Genomic DNA, 17231 nt, shown 5'->3' with positions numbered 1-17231 from the left:
AAGTCTTCGATCGAACTACATTGTCATTGTTGCACGGTTATCTAAACGTCACTGCTCTATCTCCGCACGTCTTCAAACAAGCATTTCATTCAGTGAATCATAGTAATTATTTAGTCGGCGACCCGGTATTCGAATTAAGAATTCAGTATCAACGAACTGATTCATCGGCATTCGACCACGTCCGTCGTGAGAATTCCCGTGCTCCGGAGAAGCGCCGTCTCATCTGGGTCACGTCCGCGTCCTGCCGCGTTGACGCAACCCGCGGGGCAAGATCCTTTCGCGGAATCGGATATCCGAGGACGAATCTGCTCGGCGAACGGATGAGCCGCGCGTACACTTTCACCGTTCCGGAGTTCCCGAGTCCCTCCGGAGTCGCCGGTGTCCCGTGTACCATGCCCCGTGTCCCGTGTCCCGTGTACCGCGCGCGTACCCGCGAGAGGCTGAGTCACGTCTGCCTGCTGGCTAAGGAGCGTTCTCTCTCTCACTCACTCTCACTCGCTCTCTTTCTTTCTCTCCTCCCCCTCCGCGGTCCTCGCCGCAGCAGCGGCAGCGGCGGTCCTCTCGTGCTCCCAGCCGCAGAGAACGTGACGTCGGCCCCGAGCAATTTATGTAAAGCATTCTAGGCATGATTCACGAACTAGTTCGCGCCCTCGTGACCGCCACCGGCGCAGAAAATGCAGTCACACCGCTCGACACCACGAAAATCTCGGGTCGTCCGGCGTCGCAGCGGAGACGCCGGGTACGTTTCGCAATACCGCGTGCCTGCCCCGAGATCCTTTCCAGTCACGAACCCGTGCGCGACGCTCGGATCGGGACTTCGCTCTCCGCGGGGTGTTAACGGACTCGCCTCCGGCCGGAGCGCACCGCGGCGAACGCCAAGGACATACTGTTGCTCGCCGGTAATCGATCGATCGGACCGGCGATCGCGATTGAATTATGGCGAGGAGCATCCTGCTGGCAAGGTGCCTCGCATCTGGAGCAATGACAGAAGGTCGGACCGAGGATCGCATTCCTCTGGAGGAACACGTTGTCGACACAGAAAGAACTTTCCTCGACGTTACAACCCTTAGACTATAGTCTCTCTACGATCGCGTTCGAATTTATACAAAGAAACTCCACGTTGACGTTAACTCTGCATTTAGTCTATTGGAAAAGCATTTCGATTAACCCTTAAGTATTTCGAGTAGACTACCGAAACGTACACGTAACGAGCGTAAAGAAATTCAGCGATCCAGCACAGTCAGTTAATTATAGACGCAACGATAACATCGATGGAAATGATAAAATAATTCACGGAGACACTTGTACAGCGACATCGGTCCGTTAAGGGTTAACTCGATCGCCAGCCGTTACCCTGCGCGTAGATCGGAATCTAAATTATCGATCGAGCACGATGGACCGCGTGACAATGGACCGTCTCGTCGATCGCGGCCGAACCGCGAAATGAGGATGCCGAGGACGGTTTCCTCGGTGTTTCCATGAAAACGGCCCTCCGTCGGTGTGGCGCGCTCGCGAGCGCACCTTCCACCCACCCCAACCCCTCCCACGACGATCAGTGGATCGCGGTCTCGTTCCTTCCCGCGTGTTGGGTCTCTATCCCCATCCCCATCCCCGCCCCTGTGCCGTGGCCGCGGCACAGTCGAATCGGATGGAAGGAAGGCAGCCAGGCAGGCCCCGCTGGCCGACTGACCGTCCTCGACGTCTCGTTTCGTACCTTTACTCCGGTCCGCGCGTTCCTCAAGTACGTACGTACGTGTGCCGTTCGAAGCGAACCCGCGCGGATTCCGCCTCCTCGCCAAGGCAGACGTCAACCGTGACCGACCGGTGCAACCGTGCGCGACTCTCCGAGCCGTCGTCTCCGGTTTTCAGTACGAGCCGCGCCAGGAAATCGCCTTCGTTCTCCGCACGAGAGAGATATCGTCCGGCCTTGTTCCGTTTCGTTGCGCCGCATCGCATCGCGTCGAGTCTCATCGCGTCGCGTCGCGTCGCATCGCATCGCGTTCAGTTTGAGTTTCACGGGTTCGTTCATTCGCGCACGCCGCAGTTCTCCGGGAGGGTTCAGTTCGTTTGATCGTCGACCAGGTGTAAACGATATCAGTGATTATGGCCCAGCTGATCGGCGTCAAGCTATCCAGGTTCGACGGGTCCCCCTGGGGATTTCGCCTGCAGGGCGGCAAGGACTTCGGCACTCCGCTCGTTGTACAGAAGGTCAGTCGAATTCCCCGTCTCCTCGAGCGTCGGGGCGACGCGAGTCCTTTGACAGCTTCCACCTGGAACGGAACGGTGTTTCAGTCGAATACTCGCCGGGATACTCCTCGCGGCGCCGGTATTTGCATTCTCGCGTTGCTTCTGCGAACGAGCCTCGCAGCTCCTTCGACGTATTTTTATCTTATGTCGCGATTCGCGTCGCCGGCTCGTCGATGCGACGACCGGGAACGGCGTTCGACGGAGCTCGATCCAGAAGCTTCGCGGAACCGATCGCATTGACGTTTCAGCGGTGCAGCGTGTCGTTATCGGTGATCGGACGTCGAGTTCGTTATCGTAGATCGCGGAACAGCGTCGAATAACCGATAACTTCGTCAATAGACGATTGTACGCGTTTCCTGAGAACAAGTCTCTCCGCTGTTCGCGAACGCGATCGTTCGCACGTCTCGAGTGTCCGTCGCGAATCCCGGAGAAGCCGCGTTAATTTATTCCTCGAGGAAAGCATCGCGAAACGTGCGAGTGACAAGGCGAGACGATTTCGAGCAGCGCTCGCCGGTGCGCGCTCGCGCCGGCCCCGCGACGCTCGCAACGGTTCTCGTCGAGGAATTCTCTCCGAGAAGGAAAGAGCGACGCGAGTCCGGGGATCGGTTCGCCGTTCCGCCGTCGGTGTCTGCGAGTCCGCAGTTACGTAACCGGGAGCACGGCAAACGCCAAATTATTTCACGCGCATCGGTAGAAATCGCTGCCAACTACGCGCGAAACGCGCGGCTCGTCGCCGCCGCCGTGTTTTGGCGACCGGGCGCGCTGTAACACGAGAAGCTTTTGGCTACACTCGCGCTGCCACGGCTTTCGAGCGGATTTTCAAACTTTCTTCTCGCTTATCCCTCGTCCCGCGCGATAGCGGACACCAAGCGCGGCCGCTTACGAAATCCCCGCGCGGTATTACGTTAATTTCCTCGGCCCGATGTTTTGCTCCCCCGGCCGTCCATCCGTTTTCACTGCCATGTTTATTATTATTCGCCCAGAGAGAGAGAGAGAGAAGCGTGATCTTTTGGCGAATGTATTTCAGGGGGTTGGAATACCTTCAATCGCGGCACATAGTAAAACATTCCTCGCTTCTTTCGAGCGTTCGCGACATTCGCGTTATTTGCGAAGCCGTGCATCAACCGTTCCCTCCGCGCTTTTAATAATAGATCCATCCCGGTAAACAAACGATAGCCGGTGATATTCCACTCGACCGTATAACCGAAGTTCCGTCGGCGAACAGCGGAATACGCTTCGCGGCTGCGTCTCGACTGGTTCGCGGTCCCCCTCGGATTCGCTCGCGATGAAACGCCCGGACGGATCTTGTCCAGAAGCCGCGTCGAACGGTTTTATCCGGCGATCGACGTCTCGAACTTGGCCTTCTTAGCAGCCACGTGCTCCGTTTGTTTTACGAGGTCGCGGACGCACGACGTCCGGCCGCCCCTCCGGTTTCTCGGAAAGGAGAGAAATACGAGCCCCCGGGAACCGTCAGGCATCACCCACCGGCTCCGCTCGGGGTTACGGATTAATCGCGCGTAATTGTTAGGACGGCGGCGGTTAACTATCAGGATGATTTATAGATCGCGCCGCGCCGCGCCGCGCCGCGAATCTCTGCCGGAAGCGCCGCGACGTCTCCATCGGGAGGCCCTCGGCATCGTAAATTTTTGGACCGCGCGCGACAATGACGCGTAAACAGCGACGGTTATTCGAGGCCTCGCTCTTCAACGCGTCGCCTCCTTGTCACCTGCGGTTATTTACATTACACCGAACCCTTCCAAAAAAGAGGAAACGCGCCGACCGAGGCACCGCACGAAAAACCGTGTCTCAACGGACAAGCCAAAACATCGCCGGACGGAGACGAAAAACGTCGACGCGTTAACAGTTTGAATGCCACGGCTCTTGCCGGAACACCGTCGACGGAGCTCGCGCTTCTTTCGTTTCCGCTCTGAAACCGATTCGCGTTTCTCTGTTTTCGTAGGAAACAATTCTAACAGTGGTTCCGTTCTACTTTCCAATTTCTAAGCAGATATCGATGAAGATGAGTAATTAGGAAGACGAATGAATAAGTTTTCTCTATTAACCAGAAACTGAGAAATCAAGATTCTTCTTAATAATTGCTTCATTATCTTTCTTATATATCCAACAAAATTCGGTTCGTTCGATACGTCATGAAAGAAATTAATGTCCACGTTTCTCTAAAATATAATGTCACCCGAATTCCGGTGACGTGGCAGTCAAAGTGTTAAGCGATCACGCTGTTACTCGATCGGTTAAGGAAATCGGCATTTCTTAACCCCTTGGCGTGTTTACTATCATTGCTAAGCTCGTGTAATATTCTACTATTGACAATCTGTAAGAAACACAACAAAACTTTCCATTCTACTTCAGGAAATTTCATTTGAATACATCGATAATAGCAAAATAGTTTGCTTTGATCCATGGGTGAACAACACTGATTCTTATTAAATTAGTTTAGAAATCTTCACGACGAGTCTCACTCGTACGGCAAGGGGTTAACGAGAATCCCGACGATTTCCGACGATCGAGGCGCGCGGCTGGAATATTTCGTGGCGCGAGCTGAATAATCGGGGGCGTGCGGCGCGACGAATCGGTCGGGGGACGTTTTTAAAAAACCGATGCAACGCGCGAGTGGAAAAAGAGAGGAAAGACGAGAGAAAGAGCGACTAAGAGAGAGAGAGAGAGAGGGGGGACAGAGAAGCAGCGACGCGTCGCTGGTAATCCGAGGCAAATTATTTGGGCGTTCTATTTCTAGAAGGTGCCTTTGCGAAACGCGCGAGCCGGGTCGAGTCCCGCTCGCGAAGACAACGACGAAGAGGAAGGCACCGGCGACGACTACAACGACTACGACGACGACGACGACGACGACGACGACGCCGTCGACGGGTTCTCTAGCTTCCTGGGCCGCGTTGGTCACCGCGAAAATAAATTTTTCCTCGGAGGGAGCTAAGATCCCGTACATCGATCGATAAAAATACCGATCGCCGGAGGAAGGCGGCACGCGCGTCCGTTGGTCCGTCGACGGGGCGACGGGAAAAAGGAATTGGACGCGACGCAGCGTCGTCCGCGAATCGGCTCCGTGAAATTCGAAACGATCGCGCGATTCCGCCGCGAACTGCCAAGCTGCGCGTTCACGCTTCGATCACCGAATGGGGAGGTCTCTCGGTTTTGGAACGAGTCGCAGGTAGAATTGATTGGGTTTGTTTTGTTGCTTAACCTTTCGGCTACCGTACGCCAATGTTACCGCTCCCGCGTGTATCGTCCTTTCGAACGGTACTCGCTCCCTGTCATCGATAGTTGGCATTATAGTCGAATCCGACGTAATTACAGAGATTCTGTTAGCCTCAGATTGCAGCGATATTACGTTTATGACGCGCGGGCCGCGCGAAACCTCGCTGTACGGAGGTATAGCCGCGCGGCCGGTACCGCCGTGGCTAAAAGGTTAATCAATTTTGTAGAGAAGACGTTTGCAAATGGAGATTACCGTGTTTCGCTTGCGGAAAGTGCTCGACGCGCGGCGCATCTATGGTTAGCGTTTGCGGCCGGAGCGATAACGCGTTGACTGTAATGCTCACCGATGACCAGAGCTTTCGAGTCGCTTGTGAATGGTATAAATCGTCGGTGCTTTAACATGTTGACGGTCACCGATGGCCCCAGCGGTCGGGTTACTCGAGGAGTTACAGGAAAACTCGTGTACAATTATTTCAGAAGCTATTGTATCAATTTTCTCGATGCTCGTTTCCTGGAATTAACGTTGGCTTCTGACTCGAATAGTATAACTCGAGAATTACGATAGAAAACTATTAACTGATTCTAACATTTACTTTTGTTGTACGATCGGCAACGAGACGCTCCAAATTCTCACAGTCAATACGTTAACCCTTTGCACTTTGACTCTCAGTCACCACTTGACTAACGTTACGCAAAGAGATAAAAATTCTCGTAGCAGTCGACCCTTCGCGGACGAAGATTGTTTAACCCTTTGCACTCCGTTGCCGTTACGGCATTGTAAGATAAGTTTATAACTTCGTTTTTAGTGAAACGTAACTTTAAAACTGACTCGGAGTTGCTGAAAGGTTATATCATAAATTGCTCGGAGTGCAAAGGGTTAAATTTGAAACGAAACCTTCCGCAGATTCCGAGTTACACGTCGAACGCTTAAGTCGAACAAAATAAGTAAACTATGTACCGATTTCTTGCTGTTCGAGCAGTGCAATCATTCGTCCGCAACTCGGCATTCCAATCATGAAAGTTTGATAGGGTTAATACCCGTGGAATACGCGAGAACGCTTTTCGCGTCGAGACCGAAGCTCCGGCGGGCCGAATCGGGGACGAATAATCGCCGCGATAAAATAGCGAGTATCTACGCTAGCGTTTCCGCGATTCCGGTGCGCTCGGTGCAGCGTGGGCGCGTGTGCGCGCGCGAGTCGTTACACGATATTCGGCCGCGAGCCCGCTTTATCGGCGCGCGGGAGGACTAGGCGTAAATTCCCCGTGTCGTTAGCCGATTACAGCGTCGCGTCGATAATGCGTTTCCATCGTTAGCGTTCGTTTCTCCCGTGTCTAATTACCCCGTCGGATAACGAGCCGGCAAGGACGCGCGCGCTAACGATTCGCGGGATATTCATTATTGTTTCCTGTTACGGGATTAATTGCATTTATCGCCGGGGCATTCCGCTGTCGAACGGAATGCAATTTTAACGAGCAAACGGTTACGCGGCCTCTCCTCTCGGGGAACGTTGCTCCGATAATTCGTCAGCGTCGGTGCGCGCCGATTGCTTAATCATCGTCGTTAACTGAAAGATCGCCGGCCGATATCCCGTTGTTTAGACGCGACGCGTGCAAAGAGACCCGTGACGCTGCTAATGCATTTCCGACAGGAATCGGCCTATTCCCTCTGTAATTCTAACATGTTGGATAGACGCAGGCTGCCAACATCTCTCTCTCTCTCTCTTCAGCGAGTCTGTAAATAGACAATGATATCTGTGAAAGATCTTTCGTGGGTGGTCCGATCTCGCGGTTTGATGCTAAACGATTCTCTCTGGCCCGTTCACCGTGGAGGACGAGTTAATTCGCTTTCGAAAGCAATTAATTAGCGATTCCTGCTTGTTTATCCGTACGGGAGCGACCGTATTGGAACGGTCCGCGTCGCGCACGGTCGTCCCGATAGAATCGTTACGATTCGGAGCGGCTTTAAAAACGTCCCGGCGGATTCTTACGATCGACAACGTCGGCCAGTTTGACGGACACGAACACAGGCGGATCGGATCGTAAATTAAGAGAAGTGCCGCGTTTTCTGAGAGCCCCGTGTGCGTGACGTACGAGGACCGCACAACAATATTGCGCAACGATTGACGCTAACAGGTAGCACAACCTCGGTCGAAAATACCTTGCCTGTACACCCTGACGCAGGGACTTCCTTCCGATAAAGGTTAACACACGGATGTGGCAACAGCTGGGATTCTGCCAGCCGCGTGGGAGGAGAGCGATTTACCGCGATCCCGCGCTGAAAAATGAAGTATCGCGGCGCGAGGAACAAATCCGAAGTAAATTACACATCCATCCCCGCTAAACATAGAAACAAACTTTCGTAAATATCTTTTGGAGGACGGCCTCTATTAAAAGAACCGTCGTTCCCCGGGAAATATATACTCTATCGCATACTTCTCTTTCGCTCTTTTTTCCTCTCGGTTTCCCTCGCTCTCTCACTCCCTCGCTCGATCTTTCTCACTCTTCCTCTCTCTCTCTCTCTCTCTCTCTGTCTTTTTACTCTCTCGAAAACAAAACACGAAGAGAGAAGAGAGGCGAACGGAGGAGGAAGAAAGGAGGAACGCGGCAAGCCGAGTGTCGAGACCGGCGATATTTTCGTCATTATCGAAAATAAGCCTCCGCGTCGAGTCACCGTTCGCGAATTCTGTTTATGTCTAGCAGGCCCGATTCCGCGCGGCTCCGTTTCGCGTCAAGATGTAATCACGGCTTAAAACCGTTCTCGTCGAGGCTGCCACGTGTAAACCGTGTCCATCGAGCTAAGATACCGCAACGTTTCCACGATAGTCACGGTAGTTTCCATCGGGCATCGAGAGATCGTTACGTTTCCAACTGATTTTTACCGATTCGAGCTAAACGAACCGAAGAAAATATGTTCCTAGCGTTAGAAGTGTTCCTGTCGTTAGGAGACTTCATCGGGCATCGAGAAATCATTCCGCTTGCCATTGATCTTTACCGGTTGAAGCTTGAAAACCGAACAACAAATGTTCCCAGCGTTGCACGCATCCCCATCATTAGATTTCAAGTCATCGAGAAATCGTTTTGCCATTTATCTTCCCAATTAAATCATAAAAACCGAACAACAAATGTTCCCAGCGTTACAAGCATCCCCATTAGATTCCATCAGTCATCGAGAAATCGTTTTACCACTGATCTTCCCAATTAAATCATGGAAACCGAACATCGAATATTCCCAGCGTTACAAGCGTCCCTATAATTAGATTTCATCAGCCACCGAGAAACCGTTTTACTTGCCATTGATCTTTACCAATTAAACCCAAAAAACCAAACATCGAATGTTCTCAGCGTTACAAGAGTCCCTATCGTTAGAAGATTTCATCAGTCACCAAGAAATCGTTTTGCCATTGATCTTCCCGATTAAATCATAAAACCCGAACATGGAATATTCCCAGCGTTACAAGCGTCCCTATAATTAGATTTCATCAGCCACCGAGAAACCGTTTTACTTGCCATTCATCAGTACCAATTAAACCCAAAAAAACAAACATCGAATGTTCTCAGCATACAAGAGTCCCAATCGTTAGAAACCAGCTAGTACAAGCGGAAAGATTCGAATCGAGCCCGTTCCTCCGGAAACGCTTCCGATTTGCGAGGCGGCGCGCGTTTTGGCACAGGCTGTACGGGCGGGTGGCAGCGATCGCGGATTCGAATCCGGCGCAGGACGTCGCCGGCTGCCCCGCACCGGGTGCAACGTCGTAATTCCGCCGAACGATGGAAAAGGAGCAGCGCGAGGGTGCCGCCGCTTTCCACGAAGGCTACATTCGTCGTGGTTTGTTCATCGAACCCGGCCCCGGGTATCGGGATCGGCGGCACGATCGCGCGCCGCGTCGCGTCGCGTCGCGACGCGAGCCCCGATTCAAACGTTCGGGGGAACAACAATTGGCCGGCGATGACGAAACAACCTCGGTTTGTTTAAGATCTCTCGCTCTCTCGGTCGACGCGGACGCCAGCATCCGCAGCTGCACGCGCTACCGGCCAAAATACCTCGGATACATAGCTTACATAACTCGGGGCGGATAGACGCCGCGGCTAGAGCTCGCCACGAAATCATTCTATTTAGCTGATAAATCCACGTATCAATCGGCCCGCGGTTCGTTCACGGGGGAAGGGTCGCTCGCTCGTCGGGGAATGCTCTGGCAACGACAGCATCATCCATCGCTTGCCAATCGCCGATTCTCCCTGGCGAGGGAGTCGACGGAGTCGCTGTTTACCGGCGGGATCCGTTTGTTGGAACGTTTCACCCTTTGCTTCGAACGTCGCCGTAACGGACACGTTCGATATCGAAATTCGAATGAAGAATCGAGTAGAATAAAGGGAACTATAGTCTCTTATTCGATTATTTCGATTCTTCATTCGCAACTGCGATGGCTTCGATTCATTATGGTTCTCAGTTTCACGAATTCTAAGCAAAGAAATCGAAATTCGAATAAATTGAGTAGAATAAAGAGAACTATAGTCTCTTATTCGATTATTTCGATTCTTCATTCGCAGCTGCGATGGCTTCGATTCATCATGATTCTCAGTTTCACGAATTCTCCGCAAAGGGTGGACGCTCATTGATTCTCCGCTTCTCTTCGTTATCAGCGTCCCACGGCGATGGAATTCTGCGTGGCTCGCAAAACGCGCTGGTCAAAGTTCCGTGTCCGAGATCCTCCGGATAGACTCGTGCGAGCTGCGAACAATGGATCGTGTTAGATCTTGACACAGTTTAGCGGGGAGACACGCGGCCGGTTAAAAATACGAAATATCGCGGAGCTTATCAAGCTGACGGCCAGTGAATTACTGTGGGTCTCGGTTTACATATTATTTGGCTGGCCGCGCGAATGCGTCGGATGCTTGCGGATCGTTAGCGTGCGATCGTCGTTCGAAAAGGGAACGCCGCGCGGATCGTCCTCGAACTGATTGAACTGTCCCGAGCCGAAGACGACGGCGCGGCCGAGGATCGTCCGGTGGGACGGAGCTGTCGGAAATTGGGTGGCCGTGGGTGTTCTGGCCTAGATACTTTGGAGATACAAGTTTCGCGGGGCGACGGTATCGCTGGGAAAAGAGACCGGTTGCGCACGGCACGACGGTTTCGGCCGCGTCGACGGGGAAACGCGCGTCGATGCCGACGATCCCGATCGGTTGCCGTCCCCGAGAGCCGCGCTCGCGCGACCCGGCCGATCCGCCGGGAGAAGTTTTTCACCGACTGGTACCAGTTCAATTGTTCGAGCTGTCCGGCTGGAAGGCAACGAAACTCGTTCGCGATATACTTTTTTCTTTCGTTTTGCGCGCAAATGCAAATGCAGTCAAGGCCAGCGGCCGGCCGTGCATTCGTGGACACGAGCGGCGACGACGACTCCGCGATAAAGACGTTCGACGCTTTCGGTTTCCTAGCTTTCTCGCTCGCGCGCGACGAAAATTATATTTCTCTTTCCCACTATGGAAAGCCGTCGGTTCTTCGAATTCTTCAACCGAGAATCGCGAGCTAATTGTTCTACGAATCTTTCACCGATTTGTGTCATTCGTTTGCTGAACTTCCATGTTCGATCGTGTGAAAAGTTACGATATATTAAGACAACTCGCGGTTATTATTCTACCGATCTTTCACCGATTTCTCGTTTTATTTACTCGGCTGATTTCCGCGTTCGATCGACGCGTGAAACGTTAGCACGACTGGACGCGATAAAAATGACGATAAGATTCTTCCGGGCATCCTCATCGAAGGGTGACGCGACTCGGAGGTTGACGGAAGTCGGGCCGAACGTTCTGATTTTTTTCCCGATCGAAGCCCGTCTTTCCGGCGGCCGATCGTTGGTTCGCTGGTGCAAAGAGAATTGCTGCGGAGGCCGAAAGGAAGCCCGGCCCGTGGATATTAATAGAGGCCGAGGCCCGGTGGCGTCCGCCACCGACGAGCTTACACCCGTGGATATAAAAATATCGCTTTTATTTCTCACCGCGTCCCCCCGACTGCCCGTCTTTTTTACCGTTTTCCCGACGCCATGGCTCTCTTTTATTTTACACGATCGCTGCTCCGCGCTCGTCTCGTCTCGTCTCGTCTCGTCTTCCTCTCGCCGAGCGGCGCCGCGCGTCTCTCCGGCCTCCATCGGCGCGTTTCTTTTCGCACCTCTGAGTGGACCTCGGAATCATTCTGCGAACGAACGGGACAAAGGTCAGCGAGATCCAGAGAATCGTTCGGAAGGTAATATAAAAGCATCGCACGCCGATCGCGGGTGAATCGTTCGCATACGTAGAAATTCGCTCTTTCCTTCTAACCGATCGTAAGATAATTTAACGATCGAATCCATCGAGGATTATTTTTCTATAGACATCGAATTCGTTTAGATCGACGAACGAATTTCCACGTTTACAATCCGATCGCGCGATTCGACGCGAAATTCCGAGGAAACGAGTCTCCCGGCGGATGGTTCGAGAGACCACGAATATTCCCCGGACGCGGTTATCCGTATTTCCGCCGCGTTGTCAGCGGAACGAGCGAGAAAAGCCAGACAAGGCGGGGTGAAATTGTATCTCGATGACGAGGTCCGAAGATTTAGGAGCGCCATCGTAAATGCCGATTCGATTTCGGGAATGGGGAGGAGGTGGAGGAGGTGGAGGAAGAGCAAGGCGAGGAGGAAGGGGGGACACGGTGGGAGGCAGTTGTGGGAAATTTGCCAAAACTCGGAGCAGAAATCAGTCTTCTCCGCCGTGTGTTCGCCCGTGTACTAGAGTGCCGTCTCTCTCCCGTGAATTCGTGGGTAACACGACACCCCAGCAGTCATTCTCGTAATCGGTGAGCCGATTACGACATTATCGAACTTGAAACTCGTCGCCGGGCCGCATCTGTACCTCGCATCTTCCTCCGCCGAGAAGAAAATCATTCGTGGAACCGGTGCGGCGTTAGGGTTCGAAAGAAAGAAAGAAAGAAAAGAAAGAAAAGAAACTAAAAAGAGGCGAAGAAGCGATTCTATCCGCTCGAAGCTCTATGAAAATAACTCGCGCGATACGCCGAGTGGAGAGAGAGCCGCCGAGAGGGCCGGAGGACGAATAAAAACGGTCGACGCGCCGATAACTCTAATCGACGTCGTTACGACGAGCCCGCAACCCCATCGATCCCCTTATCAGCTGACGAAGAAGCGAGGTGAGCCCATTCCTGCGAGGCGTTCGCGCCGCGTCGTCCCGCGCTCTCGATTCTCTTTCGGCCGCTCGCAACAAGCACTCTTTGTGGCTCGAGGCGTCGACGCGCTTCCGGGCAGAATGCGTCATTCCCGGACTAATAGCGCGCACCTCCGGGAATCGAAATCGCGCTCGGGAATTCGACCGCTTCCGCTCGCCGGCGAGCTTACCGAGCTCTTTCGAGAACCCGTTCCACTTGTTAACGCTCCGACTACCTGACGAGTCTAGCCGATTTCCGATTTCACGCGTTCAAAGAGTATTCGTACGCGATGTATAGTTATTCTAGAAGAAGTCTAGGAGAAAACTAGATTCTGAAGGTCCTACGTTATCGAAACTTTGGTCCAAAAGTGAAGAGGATGAAAGAGACGCTATTGCACGTCGAGTCCCAAAAAGATCTTTGCCCTTCGCTTTCGAACCAAAGGTCGGCTTCGCTAACGCGGAACCCGGTACCGTCAGTTGCTAGGAACCTGGCACTCGTGACGTCACTCTAAGCAGATACAGTTCGAGAAATCCAATTGCGAGTCCGGAAACTCTTTGTCGCGATTGGTTCGCACGGTCCAATCGTAGACGAAACCGAAGATCGCGTGGGGAAGGCGCGTTGATCCGACCACTTGGACGAGAGTGCCAGGTTCCCTGCAACGTGCCTAACAGTCTTCTCGCTTAATCAGCCTTCGAACGCTCGCGAAAGAAACGCGAGCTAGACGCGTCAGGCAGTTCCAGCGTCGAAAGAGGCGTCCGCGAGTCGCCGCGAGACGGATCGGCGAGAGAGGAGACGGCGCGAGCGAAAAACCGTCGGGCTCTCCGAGGTGTCGTCATCGATATTCAGCCTTCCGTAGAAGGAGGTTTACGGCGGCGGGTACGCGCGCGTGTCCCCGCGCGTTACATATCGCGAGAAGCAACGAGCCGCGCGGCTCGCTCGAAAAGATAAGACCAGGTCGAACGCGCGCCAATAATTTCGAGCTGACGTCACTCCCCGTATTCCCTCCTCCGGCCCCTGTCGTCGGGCAACAAAGGCCGCCGTTGACTTTGCGCCGCGCCGTTAGCGCGCGACGATTCGAGGAATCGCGGGAATATAATTAGAGCCGATGCCGCGGGAATCCGCGGGCCATTCGGAATTTGACGAACGCGGGGATCCCGCGGATTCCCGTGGAAACCGGTATTTAGCGCAATCCTCGGTCCCCGTTGCGGCGACCACGTCGGTGGTCTTATCGTTCGCGTTCGTCGTTCCCGTTGACGACGACCGTGCGCGTATAGATTCCGATCGACTCGCGAGAGAGAGAAGGCGGGCCGAAAAGGCGAGTATCGGTGACTTATTTCCTTCCGAACGCGTTCCCTTTCGTTCGATCCGATTGGAACCGGTGTCACTGACCGAGGCCCGCGCCCCCTGCCCGCCGCCCCCGGCAGTCCACGTTTTTCGAGGCTGTATCAAGCGCGAGCACGTATGAACGGAGCCTTAAGCCCTCAAAGTGAGAGAAAGAAAAAAGACCAGAGATGCATTCCAGCGTGGAAGGTGGGATGGATCCGTCTCTGATAACCCGCCCATTGGAATGCGTACCTCGTACACCTTGGCGTATTCTCCCTCTCGGGTTCGACTGCATTCAAGTGCATCTACTCGCGCCCGCGTCGCGCATATTTCGGGTCTATTTTTAGCGGCGTTATTAGCAATACCTCCGGCTAACTAGTCAACCGATTCGACCGGCGTGCTCAAGGAATTTCCGAAGTTCCCTTGAAAAATCGCGACGCGTTCCGGTGGATCGACCGTCGGTCCATCTCCGAAGCTCCGCGCGGCGAAACCGCGCGCCGGGGGAACAATGGATTCCGTTCGGCAAGAATGCTCGAGCGTGGAAGAATGAACCGCGCGGTACGAGGCTCGCGCGTCGGATTCCCGGCGAACAGAAGGTTTATCCGAAATCGCGGCGCACGCTATTATTACGCGAGGCGTGCGCCGAACCGCGAGACATCGTGTACTCGCACGGAACCGCGTACACGCCGACGAGTACGAGCGTACTCGTTCATTCATCGCGGTTCGCGCGGCGGCAGAGAGGCCGTGTCCCGTCTGGCGGAATGAAAACGGCCGGCCAGATATGTCATACGTAGAGGACTATACTGCACCTTGGTGCATTCTATCTCTCGGCTCGGGCTCCCTCGACGAGGAGGTGTACGTGCGTGTGCGTGTGCGCCGGCCGTGCGTGTAACCGGCGTTCTACGTGTTCGCCCGCCTATTTTTAGACCGGTCCAGGACTATTTTTAGAGGCAGGCTTTCACGGTGCCCACCGAGCTTAACCCTGACTTACGTCCTACGTGGTCGCGGACCTAGGGACAGCCAGAGGACGGCTTGGTCAGAGGTTCTTTGGTCATCGACCAAATGAGTTCTCGAATTTCGCGCTATGCGGTCGAACGGCCGGACCACTGCGGCGACGACGGCCTCTAGAAACCGTGCCGCGAGATTCGAGTTAGTTCGCCCGCTCGATAAAGACTCCGGATTCCCTTTGATTCGCCGGACGATCCTCGGTCGCGCTTCCGGCCGGTTGTTGATAATAACAGCCGCGAACAGCGGCGAGCGTATCCATCTATTACAGCAACGATGACGCAATTCCGCGGTCCCTATTTCTGGAGGCAGACGCGAATCGAACGAACGAACGGAACGGACAGACGACTCACCCTCTGGCCTGATTCCGCGTCGACGTCGCGAGCGTGAGTCCAAGGGAAAAGCCAGACGCCGATCGTTCGGAACGCACGCGTCGAGCTCGGACTCGAATGGTCTCTACGCGACCTACATTCCGCTGGAAAAATTATTCGGAGCCCGGTTTCACGGCGCGAGGCGATCGTTGCCTGTCGTCCGGAATCTCGCGATATAAAAATACCTGTAATAAATCACCGGCCGTATTTATAGAAGGGAACCGAGGCCGGGGCTCCGATCTGCGCGGGATCTATTAATTATTCCCGAATCCGGCGGGCACGCCAGGGAAAACGAGGATAGCCCGGCGCGCGATCTAGCCGCGGGTGGTTCTTAATGAGTTTTCGTGGGTTGTCGCGCGGTCGTTTCTTTGTCTCGGTTTCGATCCCGCGCGGCATGAAAAGCTGTGCCCGGAGGGTCGGGGGGTAGAGGGGCGCGCATTGATCTCGCGCCGTTTACCAAACATATTAATAGCGTAATTAACCTCGCGCAGAATCGCGGCTGCGAGGCTGCGCGCGCGAGGTGTAACGCGATAAATTACGATGATTTACGGCGGCTCGTTGATCACGCGAGGTAATCCGTTTCCTTAATTGCCGGGGGGCGTCCGTTGCGGTCGGATAAGGCGAGGAAAGATGAAGCGACACTCGCCTGTCGTCCTAGACGAGCCGAGATTCGCCTCGCGATCGATCCCACGGACGCGCGGCCGCGAGCCGCGAGCGCGGAGAGACGGAGATAACGGATAGGCGGCGGCGTCGGCTTCTTGGGCGATCGAAAAATAAACACGGGGAATCTTTTACCCGGCAAAAACGGTTCTCCCGGACGAGAGACGAGAGGCTTCTCTCTCTCGAGGCTTCTCCTCTCCTCGGCTAGCGCGCCGCCGCGTCCTCTTTTTTCCCTTCCTTTCCCTTTCGGGCCGTGTCCGCGTGAATGGGCGCACAGTATCCGACATCCGAGGTGTAACGAGCTGCGCGCACTTAAATATAGTGGCTGATGCCTGGACTCTGGAGAGGAGAGGAGTCTGCTCCGCTCGGGCCGCGTGTCCCGTAAAAATAGACCCAAGTCGATGATGGATCCAAAGGCCGGTACAACTTCGATTATCCGGCGCGGATCTTGTTACCGGCGCTCCTCCGCCGCGGTCCTGTTATCTTGATCGCGGGGAAGCGCCTCGTGTTCTCTGACAACCAGTCGGCCGGACATGGAAATCTGTTTTTCAATGGAACCCTTCTGCGCGCTGTACGCTGCGAACGGAAAACCCTTTGGGCTCTCGTTCGAAAACAGATTTTCATGCATCTCCCTGTGAAAAGGACAATCGCGATTAGAATGAAATCGAATGGTATCCGGCGAATAAGAATCGAGTCGCTAAGCCAATGCAGTTGAGTCGATTTTTGTCGATGCCAATGGAATTCATAATCTGTTTATCGAAAGGTTTACTCAGTCTTCGTTTCGTAAAGGTGGGAAATTATTTCGGAAAGATGAATACTCTAAATTATTCTTTTCCGAGTTTCACAGTGTTGGCTTTTAAACGACTCGGTTCTATATTTCGCGATACGCCCGTTAGTTCGGTTAGTGGTGTCTTTCTATACCGTGTTCGTTAAAGGAACGTTGCGCGTTGCAGGTTAACAGCGGCTCACCGGCGGAAGCAGCTGGCTTGAAGGCCGGCGACGCAGTTATCAGGGTGAACAACACCGAAATGTACAACCTGAGGCACAAGGACGCGCAGGACGTGATCGTCAAAGCCGGGAACAATTTCGAGATCACCGTGCAGAGGTAGCGACAGCCGTGGCGCCGCGGTCTTAACATTCTTTCGGTTTTTGCCGTGGCGTTCTCGGACGTTTCCACCCTTTTCGCCTTGACGATTGTCAAA

General features: G+C 53.9%; 1 protein-coding gene and 1 long non-coding RNA gene across 3 annotated transcripts in view; one reads left to right on the top strand and one right to left on the bottom strand.

Annotated features, from left to right (window-relative positions):
* Window positions 1-1126: 1126 nt before the first annotated feature.
* Window positions 1127-17091, bottom strand: LOC143175157 (uncharacterized). 2 transcript variants are annotated; one of them, XR_012999841.1, is made up of 5 exons: window positions 16951-17091; window positions 16165-16661; window positions 11502-11665; window positions 9538-10207; window positions 1127-2270 (listed from the first exon to the last, which is right to left on the bottom strand). It is a non-coding gene; the product is annotated as an uncharacterized LOC143175157 (long non-coding RNA). The 2 variants fall into 2 exon arrangements; XR_012999842.1 differs by having other exon boundaries at window positions 9747-10207.
* LOC116428371 (PDZ and LIM domain protein Zasp) overlaps window positions 1613-17231 on the top strand; it is a 32501-nt gene continuing 16882 nt past the window's right edge. The window contains exons 1-2 of the mRNA XM_076372759.1: window positions 1613-2208; window positions 16983-17134. Of these exons, the coding sequence (XP_076228874.1) occupies window positions 2104-2208; window positions 16983-17134 (257 nt within the window). The 5' untranslated portion in view covers window positions 1613-2103. The remainder of the gene's footprint in view (window positions 2209-16982; window positions 17135-17231) is intronic.

The sequence above is a fragment of the Nomia melanderi genome, chromosome 12 (genome assembly GCF_051020985.1).
Source record: "Nomia melanderi isolate GNS246 chromosome 12, iyNomMela1, whole genome shotgun sequence".
NCBI classification, from domain to species: Eukaryota; Metazoa; Arthropoda; class Insecta; order Hymenoptera; family Halictidae; genus Nomia; species Nomia melanderi.
Note: the sequence above shows the minus strand (reverse complement) of the source record. Positions and strands in the feature narration are given on the sequence as shown.